The 12,467-nt window shown below is 49.2% G+C and overlaps 1 protein-coding gene across 8 annotated transcripts in view; it reads left to right on the top strand.

Moving 5' to 3' along the window:
• Positions 1–12,467, top strand: part of PPFIBP2 (PPFIA binding protein 2) — a 129,347-nt gene that overhangs the window by 20,889 nt on the left and 95,991 nt on the right. For 7 of the 8 annotated variants that reach the window (XM_045842468.1, XM_045842469.1, XM_045842474.1 and 4 more), the window contains exon 2: positions 10,773–10,872. In XM_045842468.1, coding sequence (XP_045698424.1) covers positions 10,809–10,872 — 64 coding nt within the window. In that variant the 5' untranslated portion in view covers positions 10,773–10,808. Of the gene's footprint in view, positions 1–1,109; positions 1,159–10,772; positions 10,873–12,467 lie in introns of those variants that run through there. The other variant, XM_045842471.1, reaches the window with a different exon arrangement.

Below are 12,467 nucleotides of genomic sequence, written 5' to 3'. Positions count from 1 at the left end.
CTTGAGCTCTGCCCTGTTGTCTCCCCCTCCTACTGCCCCCATCTCTGGAAAAATTGTCTTCCATGAAATCAGTCACTGTTGCCAAAAAGATTGGGGACCACTGCCTTATAGCATCACCAGGAAGACTAAATGAGATAATGAGGACAGTCTTCACAGGGGCTGCTGCTTCAGGAGGAGATAGGAAACCCTCTGTGAACTTCCTGAGCAGGCAGCTCTTACAAACAGGTGGAAACTGCACAGACATGGACTAATTTGCCATCATTCAATGTACTGTGGACAGCTGTGGGGTAAGAGGCAGGCCACCAGATCTAAGCGGCATCTTAGATCATGTGAGGTGTTTATTGTCTGTTCCTGGTCCTTCACATCACAGCATCAAAGAGGACACTCTCATTTATGTTTATTTCTCAGACCTACTTTTTCTGAGACTCAGAAGGAAAGGAAAGAACCTTCCATCCCAGGTTTTTAAGTGGCCACTGGGAGCCCCACCCCAGTGAGGGTGCAGATGTATTTATCTTAATACTACGTAAGGACAGTGTTAAGGGGCATACTGATGGGGCCAGGGGACATGGGGATGCTCTGTCCCTGGACACCGTTTGGCTCCCCATCTCACTCTTCCCAAAGGCGCAGATTCCTGCCTCTTAGCCTCTCCCATCCCTTTCCTCGCTGGAGCACCTGTATCCTTTGTCTTTTGAGACCTGCCTAAGCCATTCCTCAGCAGGCCTGAGTTAAGGCCCATGGATGTGGTCACTGAGATTGTTGTGGCCTCTTTACCACAATAAACCCCTGAATTAGGGAGAAGGACCAGCTTGGGGGCAGAATGTCAAGAGCAGACATGGGAAGTGAGAATTGTCCGAGGTAGATGAAGTGAGTGTTTAAAAATGTTAAGCAAAGACATAGAAGGAAACTCCACGTCAGCTCTGCAGCATTCCTTAAGCCAGGTCAGATGTGCCCTTTGGGTGTGAGCCATGGCGCCCATTTCCTGGCCAGACCCCACGCTCCTCCCTGTGGGCTGGGCTTGGGGTATCTCTTGCTCATGGCTTTGGTGTGGTGTTTCTCTTAAGAAGCTTGTCCTACAAGGAGGAGGCAGGATGTCACCACTGCTCCTGAGTCTGGGAGGAGGCTAAGCTGGGAGGAAGTCTGGCCTCATGGCGCCTGGAGGTGAGGTGTTGGTGCCTGGTGCTGCTATTCCTGGTATTCTTTAGCAGGAGCTGTGGAGGGGGGTTCAGCTATGTGACTGAGTCCCCTGCTATTATTACATGTTGGTGAAAGAGCTGTTTGGGATCTGTTGAAAGGGTTGTGGTTTGGCGAGAAAGGCCTGAGCTTTTTGGGTAAGTGCTTAAGTGGAAGCATCTGGGTTTGGAGGTGCCAAAGGAGGCTGGTGGAGGAGTGGTGACATGTGACAGGAGCTGGGCTGGGTTTTAAATGGAAGGGCCAGAAAGCAGTCTGTGCATTCGGGAGAGCTGAATTCTAATACAAATGTTCTTAGGGATCTTTGGACCTCGCCCTGTGGGGAGTGGCTGGGAATGCCTGGTGCGTACAACTCCCTCACCTGGTGCAGCGGGAAAAAGATGCTAAGCAAGAAATATTGCATTTGTCTTCTGCTGCCTCTCAGCCTACACCTAGGCTAATAAAGCCCTTTCATCAATTGTGATGGATCTTGGACCCCACCAGTCTCAGCTTAACTGGCTGACAATTCAGAACAACCTGATCAGGGGTGTTAGGTGAGAATGAGAGCTGGCCTGTGAAAACATTTTCAAAGTTGAAAGCTCTAAATAAATGTTTGTTATTAGGAGTCACTGATACGGTGATTAGATGGGGACAAGTTAAGCATGCTTGTTCGCCTTCGGCAACATTCTTTTCTTTGTATCTTAAGCTTCTATTCACAGACAACAGAAGTTAAGGCTCCGCCTCTCCAGTTGTGTTAGGTTCAGTTAGTCACTAAAGGCATTCAGTGATTCTGATAGCAGCTTTCTCAGCATCCTGGTCCCTCTGCTCTGACTCCCCTTTGTTGTGACTGGATGTCTCTCTGTGTCTGGCTCCTCTGTCCTGGTGGAAAGTTAATACCTGTGGCCTTGTCCTGTGGTCCTGATACAAAGTGGATGTCTGTGGGCCCTGCCATTGCCCTGAGGCCAGTTGTGCTGCTTTTCTTCACTGTCAAGTTTTTTCCCTGGTAAGACAAAGACCTCAGGACTGGACAGGACCTTAGGCCTCAGGGATCCAGGTACAGCCTGTGGCTGTGAGAAGGCTCACCCTGACACCCCTGGGAGCCTCTTAGCTCCCAATTTAGACCAGTGAGCTCTTTATTTTTCCCCTTAGGAATGGGAATGTCTATCCTTTATTACCTGTCCCATTGTGTTTTGGAAGCAGATAAAGTATTTCACAGATCCACAGGTGGAGAGGAATTTTGGGCCTAGTCCGCCTCCTGCTGCCTTCCTCAGGCAGGTATGGGCTCCTACAGATGGTCTTCCCCAACAGATGGAATCTGTGACCTGCTCCGTGCCCGGCTCCAGCTGAGCTCTGGGCTCAGCAGCATGGCCCTGCCTGCTAGGAGCTTGCTGCTCAGACAAAGGAGTTACACACTGAAGTGGCCATTGCTCTTCAATGAGAGTTCCAGGTGCTGTGAGGGAAGTCTGTCGTGGGAGTGGAGAGGGGGACTGGGTCATGAGCAGTCACTTTTGTGTGTGGAATGGTACAGATCCCTGGGATCACAATGCTGGAGTTGGACCTTGAAAGAGGAGTGGGAATTGAGCAAGTGGAATGGGGGTCCTGGGGTAAAACACTGCATGGTGAGGAAGCCTCAGAGTGAAAGCAGGCAGGGTGAAATTAGCTTGGCCATTGTATCTAATGGTTGGTGCTCAGGGCGGGGGCTAGGTAGGGCTGAGAGAACTGTCAGTGCTGTGGTTGCAAACCCCCACCCAGTTATGTGTAAAGGACTTCTACATCTTATCTCGTTATATCCCCACAATCCCACCATGTGCATGTTTTTGTCTACATTTTATAAATAGAGAAAGTGAAGCTTAGCGACAATGAGGAACTTGTTCGAGGGCACAGCCCCTAATGGAAAGAACATGGGTCCAAGTGCAGGCCTTCACTACAGAGCCCACAGTCTTGGCTATCTCATGGGTCCTTAACTTCCTCCGCGGGTGACAGGAAGCTGATGAGGCGTTCGTTGTGCAAGCGCTGGGTGCCTGGATGAGATTTGTGAAATTGACCCTCCTCCTGGCAGCAGGGTGACAGATGAGGGGTGTGTGTGGGGTGAGGCTGCAGGCAGGAAAACCGGTCTGGAAGCCCTTGCAGTCATTCTGAAGGGAGATGATATGGCCTGAAGCAGGCAGGTGAAGCTGAGGGGATGGATCTGAGTCAAGGTGAGGAAGGAGACTTTACCAAATAGGGTGACCAACTGGTTGCCGGTGAGAGAAGGGTGAGAGAAGGGAAGGCCGGGGATAACTCCTGGCTTGGTGACTGAGGTGGGATGGCGAGCACCGCCTTTTGGGGAAGACCATCTGTTGGAGTCCAGTGAACATGAGGACATGGAGAAGGTTGTGGGGCTACCTGCTGCCACCACAGCCTCCATTGTCCCAGCCTCCATTGTCTTCCAGGCTTCCTCAGTTTTCCACTGATAATGAATAGTTTTGTCTTAGAGGTTCAGTAAATCGGGGAAGGTTTCTTTGGGGCTTACAGATTGGAGGGTGCCCTCAGGGGCTCAGATGCATGGAAAGCTTCCAGGGAGATGGCTGTGCACAGCTTCTCTCATCCCTTTCCTGCAAGGTTAAAGAGATGGGGAGGTCACATTTAGATGGGCAGGATCAAGCATGGTTTGCTGGAAGAGCTGGCCTGAAGAGAAGGTGGGGATTTAGCCAGGAAAGCTGCTGACCTGGGCGTAAAGCAGGAAAGCAACTGGTGCAGTCAATGAATAAATATCATAATCTGTCCACTGAAGACAAGACATTTGGGTGGTTGGGGCAGAGGCTCACCAAGGGGTATGGAAGTTAAAGTTGCAGCCAAGGAGTTTGAGACCTTCTGGTAAAAGGTATGAATTCTACCCAAATACTTTCTAAGCAGAAGAGTGGCTGGGAGCTGTGTTTGTATTTGGTCAGCCATTCTGCTGATCAGTTAGGCAAGCTTCAGAATACAAAGGTCAGGCCCTCTGCTACTTAAAGGAGTCTGGGCCTCCCTGTGCTTGTGATTCTGATAAACACCAAAGCCTGAGGGCTGCTGGACTAGGTGAATCTTTACTGCAGCTTGAATGGAGAGGCTGCTTGGAGGCTAGGATGAGGTAATGCAGGCACAGGTGAGGCTGTGGGGGCAGATGAGATCACCACCGGTAGAGGTAGAGTTTGGAGAGAGGACGGTCTCTGGCCTGACTCAGCAGCACCTGGCTCCCATCCTCCACCCTGAACCGGTCATTGGACAGGGCACCACTTTCTTAGTTCTGGCGGATGCTCTGTCTCCTTGGTTCATCTCCCTGATGGCTGCATGTTGGAATGTTCTGGAGAGCCTGGGACCTTTGCCTTTTTTTCTTTTCCTTCTCCTTCCTCTTCTTCCTCCTGTGCTTCTTCCTATACTAAAGTTACTTTGTGCAGTTGTTTTAAATACCATCTTTATGCAGACGGCTCCCAAATAGTTATCTGCAGCCCAGACCTCTCTCTGAACACCAGACTCGGATTTCCAAATGCCTTCTCAGCATACCTCCCTAGATATCCTTAGGCATCTTAAACATTTCCAAACAGTCTCCTGATTTCATTCTTCCCCCAACCACCATCCCCTCTCCCCACACTCACACTCACACTCACACAGACATACACACGGTGGTTCCTGCAGTTTTCCCCATTCTCCCAGAGTCTTGGGGTGGAAACCTTGTCGTCATATTTGCCTCCTGTCTCTCATGCCCATGTCTAGTCTATCACTATGGCTTACTGGCTTTGTCCTCAACATGTTTCAAGGATTAGAATGTTTATCACTGTGCTTCTGGTCTAAGCTACCTCTCATTTGGTTTTTCTGTGTTCACTGTTGCAACACCCCTGATCCTTGCCCTTGGCCATTTTCCAAGCAGCAACCTAAGTATTCCTTTTATTTATTTAATTTTCATTTATTTAATTTTTTAAAAAGATTTTATTTATTTATTTTTAGAGAGAGGGGAAGGGAAAGAGGAAGAGAGGGAGAGATATATCAATGTGTGGTTGCCTCTCACGTGCCCCCAACTGGGGACCTGGTCCACAACCCAGGCATGTGTCCTGACTGGGAATCGACCCAGTGATCCTTTGGTTCACAGACTAGCACTCAGTACACTGAGCCACACCAGCCATGGTTCATTTATCTAATTTTATTTAATTATGTTTTACTGTGTAAAATTGGTATACAACATTATATACAACAGTATAATTCAGTATTTGTATTCACCACATAGTGATCACCGTCTATCCATCCATCACCTGCAATTGATCCCCTTCACCCATTTCTCCCTCCCCAGTCCCTTTATGTTCTGGCAACCACCAATCTATTCTCTGTATCTGAGTTTGTTTTTTGTTTGTTTGTTTTTTTGTTTTATTAGATTCCACATATAAATGAAATTTTATGATATTTGTCTTTCTCACCATGTCCTGGTGAGTTTTTCTCTTTCATAACAAATTCCATGACTGTTGTTCAGTGGGTAGCTAAGTAAGATGTTTGGTGCCAATCTGCTGTATTTACTGAGGCCTATCTTGTTTACTCTTGGTCAGAACAATGAGGACGGTTTATACTGATTTTTTAGATGAGAATTGAGGCTCAGGGAGATTAAACAACTTCTCTGAAGACCTACAGCCATTAGCAGCAGAGCCCTGGTTTTAACTCAAGACTGTCTGCCTGTAGAGTTGTTGATTGACCAGGAATGTGATTTAGCATTTAGGCACTGTCATCAATTTCCTTTGTGTGTCTTTCTCCATCTCTCTCTCTTTTTTAATGCTGTAAATGGCTTCTTGCTCTACTATCCCAAAGAAATGTTTTCTGTATCATTTAAGAGGCTTTCTCTGAAGGTTAGAGATATATAGCAAGAGGTATTTCTTATTTCTTAACCATTTAAGAGCAGCAGTGATTTATAGGTGACCTGCAAATTATAAGGAAAAGACTTGGGTTTGTTGTGATATGGTGACACTCTACCACCTGTTGGCCACATAGGGAAGGGAGAAGCATGAGATGAAGGGAGGGTTCATTGGCTGAGAGTCCCTTCCCCAGGCCTTGCCTTCCACTCGGGGACCTTGGCCCTCGTCTGGATGCAGCTCCCAGGAGTCAGGACCCAGCTCTGGCACAGGAGACCTTGGAGGAGCAGGGGCACCAGGGCCTCCAGACCTGTTTCTGATTCCTTCCTGCATCCAGAACACTGTGAGCCTGCCCAAAACACTTGCAACCCCAGCCACTTTTACTGAGAGAAAAGTAGTTTATAAAATGAAGCAAAAGCTTGCAGTTCAGTTTGGGTGGAATATGTTTAGGTTTACTTGTACAAAACTTACCTTCATCAGTGGTTCCTGTCTACTTCTGATTCTCCTTGGCTGAACTTGAAAGTGTAATAGTTAATGCATTATCTAAATCACTGCTTGCCTCAGAGCACACCAGATGTTGGGCAGCAAACTGTGGCTCATTTTCTGAATTTCATAAGACATACAGATCCTGCACCCTAATCAACTTTAAGGAGCCAAACCAGCCTTTGTGTGGTGCTGTTCACGTGGCCTTGATATTTGTCCCCAGACACTGTCATTCTAAAACGTGGCTGTTCCTTCTTTGTTGGCTGCTTTTACAGCTATTTTTTCCTGGCTGGTAGCAAAGAGGAGGGAAAGTCCTGCAGTCGGGGGAGTGGCAGCTTCAGACACTCATGGATAGGACGATGACAGCACCTATAGAGGCCTGTGGGTAAAGGGAAGAGGGAACGAAGAATGGACTACATCTTCAGAATGGACAGACAGCATTTTTCTTGGTATAAGAAGCCTGCCTGCTCATCAGGGTCACATGCAGGGCTCTTAATAGTCCAGGTGTCCAGAGAGAAGGAAAACACTTTTAGGCACTATAACAGCTGTCACTGCACTGAGAATTTTAAGAGCAACATCCTCCTCTGTCTGCTTCTCTTCTTCCTGGCCTGGTCGGGCCCCTCTCCTTAGAGTCCCCAGGGCACAGTGTCTATCCCTGTACCTTCCACTCTATGTCAGCCCCTGGGTGGCTACTACAGCTCCCCTTTCACTGGTAGCGAACATGAGTTCAGTTCTGTTGGCCACCACCTGCTTGGAGGTTGCCCTGGTTTTGCTTGTCCCTTTGGAGTGCACTCTGAATCTGGCTCTCTTTCCTAGCCCCGTCGGTTATTGCCTCTTCCGGGTGCTCTCTCTGGCCTCTTCACCTTCTCTTCAGGAGGTGGCCTGGCATAGAGCTTCCTGCACTCCAGCCCCAGGTCTCTGGTGAGGCCAGGCTCCCAAGGAGATGATGTGTCTCTGCAGGGATGAGCAGACACAGAAGACACCAGACACACTGGTTGCTGCCAGATGACATGTTTGCCTCTGAGACCCCATGTTTCTGGAGGGCAGGGATTTTCCCATCATGCATTACTGATGGGTGCCCAAATCTTGACAGTGGTGAGGGGAGAAAATGGCCATAGTTGCCGGATGGAGATGATTGGTGGCCTCGTGGCTTCCTGTTCCAAAAAGAGTGTCCACGTTCATAGATGAGGGCTAGAGGCATCACTCCCATTGCATGTTTTTCCCTCCAAAGGTCTCTTCTGTACTGCACAGACACTCACAGCTGCCCTGTGACAGAGGCTGGCAGGGCCCGTTCTCACCCAGTTGTCCTGCCATCGCCTCAGACTGAGCTTGTCAGCTGCTCTAACAGGTTCCCCACTCCTGAATGCGCCCAATCTTACCAGCCCCAGGCTCCTGGGTTGTATGTGTGATCCACCCTTGACTCACGCTTCACTTCACGCCAGCTCCCACGGGTCCTCCCAGCTTGTTGTTTGCCAGGTACAAAGTCATCACTGGGCAGAGGGCCCGAGGGTCATTTTTTGTTGTTGTTGTTTTGTTTGTTTCCAAGGCTCATTTTTATGGCCTAACTGTTCCCCACCTTTCGCCTTAGTAATAAGGCCCCAAATAGGGTCAAGCTACTGAACTATGACATCTTTTTCAAATCTGTCATGTTTATACCTGAGGTCACTTGATTTGTTGCTCATCAGTACCCAGACCCCTGAAGTAGTGGGTGTGATTCCCAAGCTCCTCTCATTAATTGCCCTTGTCATGCTTATGTGTGTTCTGTGCAAGGGTTTGACTCATCTTGAGCAACTGGATGCTCCTGCATAATCTTGTCAATCGTTTTGATATTTGCCAACTACATCCTGCCCCTACGCACTTCTCCACCTTTTATGCACTACATCCTCTGCCTGAAATAGCGCTCTTCCCCTTATCTTCTGAGAAAACTACTCATCCTTCAGGACCCAGGGAAATTGTATACCTGCCTTTTTCAGCATGCCTCACACTGTGTCATAATGCTCTGTTCATAGTTTTGTATTCTGCTCTAGACCATGTGGCCCATGTGGACAGAGACTAGGTCTGATTTATCAATATCCCCCAGTGCCCAGCACAGCAGGCAGGACTCAGGGAGTCCTGGCTGCATGAATCCATCCATTTTTCACAAGTGTTTACTCAAACTTCCTTGTGTCAGGCACTCTGCTAGGCATTGGACACATAGGGGTGAACCGGCAGATAGGGTCCCCTGCCTCCATGGAAAGGTTAGCAGGGCCGGTTATCAAGGAAACAAATACATGGACAAGATCCTTTGTAACTGCTGTGCTTTCCAGGGGCTGCTTTAGATGGAGTTGTGCAAGGGAGTCCTCTCAATGTACTCCATAGCTGAGACCTGCAGGATGAGAATAAGTCAGTGGTTCAAATTGCTGAGAAAGTGAACTCAGGGCAGAGGGGACAGCAGGTGTAAACTTGGACTGGAGACCAAAGCACAAGGAGCCATCCTGCCACACCTCTTTGGTAGATCACAGGAAAGAGTTTGGATTTTCTCCCGGGAGCAGTGGGAAGTCCTGAAGGGAAGGATTTTTACTATCCCAGGTGGCTGAATAGGTGTGAAGGTGCTGAAGATTGCCCTGCTTCCACTGCATGCCTTTTCCTGCTGCCTCTTTTTTTGTCCCCACCCAGGCTTGCTTCCTTCCATTCAGACCCTGAGCTGTGCACACTGTGTTTGCTCTGTGGGCACCTGGGCTGCTCTGCTTACCGTGGATCAGCTCTGTTCCTTGTTGTAGGCTTGCCTGGCTCCCGCCCTGGTGCTGAGGTGCCAGCGAGGCTCTGCCCCTCTGCAAGATCCCTTCTCATTCCCCTGAGCCTTGTGCTTCTAGGCTGAGAGGCCCCCACTGCCACTTTCGCTTATAAGTGGCACAATGTGCCCTACCTAAGGCGGCTGTGGGCCACTGTCATGAGGAGAGTACTGTCCCAGGAATCAGGAGCACTGCCTCTTAGAATTTTAGTTCTACTCGACCCAGCACCATTCAAGGTGCAGACTCCCATATTCTGAGGGCTGGAGAGCCTCTTGAAGCATTCACAGTCCAGCCACTCCCTTAATGCTGAGCCTCCCTTCTAATGGGAGAGATGGTAATCAGTTCTGTCTCCAGACCACTCTAAGAACTATCTAAACTGTCTTCTTGTGGCCTCTTTCATTTTTCCTGCATCCCCCCACTCCCTGGGTGGCAGCATTTTTGTAAACCTAAGACGAGACTTAGCTCATGTCTGTGAAGTAGAGGCAGGAGTTGTTGTTTGCACATTCAGCAAAACCTATGTGTGTGCACAACAGACATGTACGCTGTGGAGACCAGAGGCGTGGCTCCCATACCCAAGGACAGTGCAGGTCAAGAAACAAGGTGCTAAGCGTCTCTGCTGTGACATCAGGCCTTTGCAGTGAGGAGGAGAAAGTGAGCAGCCACAGAAAAGTGTCTTTGGAGAGGGCGTGGATAAGAATGTTAGAACTCACAGAACCACGCTGGGCTGAACCAGTCAGTAGCAGTAAAATAGCCAGGGTTTGACCCAGTTCTTCCACTTACTGTGTGGCCTCTGAGCCTCAGTATCCTTCTCTGGGAAATGGGGATAATAACATCACCTAACTCACAGGACTGATGTCACAGTTAAGTGACTAATTAATATTTCACAGAAAATGCTTAGTACAATCCCTTGCACATTAAGGGGTCAATATATGTTAGCTTTTTTTTTTTTTTTTTAAGTGAGAAGATAACCTCAGGGCGTATTTGTGCCAGGCTATTTCAGAGGATGAGAGACTTTAAACTAAACTAAGGGAGGGAGAACCCAGATAACCCCAAGAGGCTGGTTCCTTTGGAGGAGGTAGGCATGGTGAGAAAAGATAAGCAAGCATGTGAGTGGTGGGGGAGGGCAGTGATTTATGGGTGCAAAGGCCAGGGAAGGCTCAGACACAGGCACTGAGCCTCAGCAGTCCTGGAAGCGCGAGGCTCAGGGGAATGTGAACGGGAGCTTGAACAGTGGCAATCTGTCTCGCCGCTACAGGTGACTCTGGAGAGCCCAGTGGCTTTTCATTGCAGAAGCAAATGGCATCATGTGCTAGGGATTCGTGGAAAAAGAGCACTCATGGCTGGAGGGGGAGGCCACAGAGATGGCAGGAACCACAGGCCAGCCACCAGGATTCTTAGGAGAGTGCACTGTACAACAAGGGAATGAGAGGGCTTTGCAATCTTGTATGCGTCATGTGGGACGCTCTGTAATTTTTCCTTTGTTCTTTATTTGAATTTTCAGTAAGAGAAGGAGGAGACTGAGCCTGGAGAAGGAGTCATGGCTTCTGAGGCCAGCCATGCACTGGAAGCTGCCCTGGAGCAGATGGACGGGATCATCGCAGGTGCGGTCAGGGGTGCTGGTGACTGACGGCTTGTCCTGCTAGCCGCGGGGACTGCTTGCTTTCAATTCACTTTTCTTTGCAGCCCAGAGAGGACCTCCTTGTTAGAGATGTTGTATTTTATTGTGCATGCCATTTCTTTTTTGAAGGGTACAAACTTCTAGAACTCTGATGTCTGGTGTGAGTGTGGGTCTCCGTTGAGACAGGGCAGATGTACCGTATATCAGCATGCATATAACTGTGTCATGGTTTAGATCCTGGCTGCAAGGCAGTTTAGGTGCAATGAGATTGATCTTAAAAATTCTTCAGGGCACATCCTGGCTTCCTACAGTCGAGCTGTACCTTGAAGTCCAGCTGACTTTGCCACCTAACACTGGTGTCAGCTCACCTCCCCAGCTGGTCTCCAGTGTGTTTGGGAGTCGGGAGGCAGTTTTGTATTGTTTCACTGCATCACCCAGAGAGCGTTCTTTATGCCATATTGTTTTCTATCCATCGCAACTGCTTGGTTTCAAGTTTGCATTAGCCAGTTAGAACCATTTTTTGGAAAGATCCAGCAAAACTGATTAGGAAAGGGCTGCCAGTGGGCTGTTCCAGCCGATTAACTCCTTGATAGTAGCACCTGAGCCCATATTGGTTAGAACAAACCTGTCATTGAAAATCTTTCCCAAAGGGCTCAGGTCTTCTTTCTGTCCTCACCTGAGGCAGGTCAGTGGCCTTGTTTGCTGACTTGGGGTGCTTCTTTGGGGCTTTGCTCCTTGTTGTGTGGAGCTATGGCTGGAGGAGGAAGGCTTGGGCTGAGTGTGCTTGGAGCCCAGAACATGCACAGGTACCCGACACTGTCCCCTTTCAGGCATTTACTTTTCCCTCATTCTTCAGAGACACATCTGCCTCACTGAGGGTTCTGAGTGTTTGCGCCTGGGATGGGGAGATGTTGAAGCTTCTTCATGTTATTGGTGGCACTGTGACATGTTCTAGCTGTCACCTGTCAGGCACTTCATTTCTCAGGGAACGCAAAGGCCCCTTATGAGGCTGTGACTAATGCCCCACTTTCCACAGGCACCACAAGTTGGGATGTCCTGTTCTAGATTAGGGCCCCTGAAATCCTACTGAGAGGAAACAGCCCAGAGTGTAGATTTACTAGCAAACTTTTCAGACTAGCAAAGTCTCATCTGGGCACTCCCGGGAGCTCATGTGCATGGAAATCAGACCCTTAGACTGGCTCAGGTTGTCAGCACTGCTGAGCCCTCAGCCAGGAGCAAGGAGGAGACTCTGGGAGAGCCCCTGGCAGGGCACAGAGCTCTCGGATGGTGGTGAGAGGTGAATGAGACTCCTCCCGAAGAAGGCAGGCTGTGTGGGCTTGGTCCCTCTTCCTGCTTCCTAACTTCTCCACAAGGGCATTCCAAAAACGACAAAGCCTCTGGCAGAATCCCCTCTGTCTCAGAGAGGATTCTGTGGCTGGATCCTCAGGTCCTTGCCTCAGTTCAGGATCTTCAGGTGAAGACCTGGGGTGGGTGTAGAGGAAGGGGCCTTCTGGCTCTTCCAGCACAACATGCTCCTTCCTTCTTCCATTTCCTCAGCCCTTCATCCTGGCAGGTTGT

This window comes from Phyllostomus hastatus, unplaced genomic scaffold, assembly GCF_019186645.2.
Source record: "Phyllostomus hastatus isolate PE091 unplaced genomic scaffold, TTU_PhHast_1.1 phas_contig_399, whole genome shotgun sequence".
Classification (NCBI taxonomy): domain Eukaryota; kingdom Metazoa; phylum Chordata; class Mammalia; order Chiroptera; family Phyllostomidae; genus Phyllostomus; species Phyllostomus hastatus.
The sequence above is the reverse complement of the archived record's forward strand: the minus strand, read 5'-3'. Positions and strand labels throughout refer to the sequence as shown.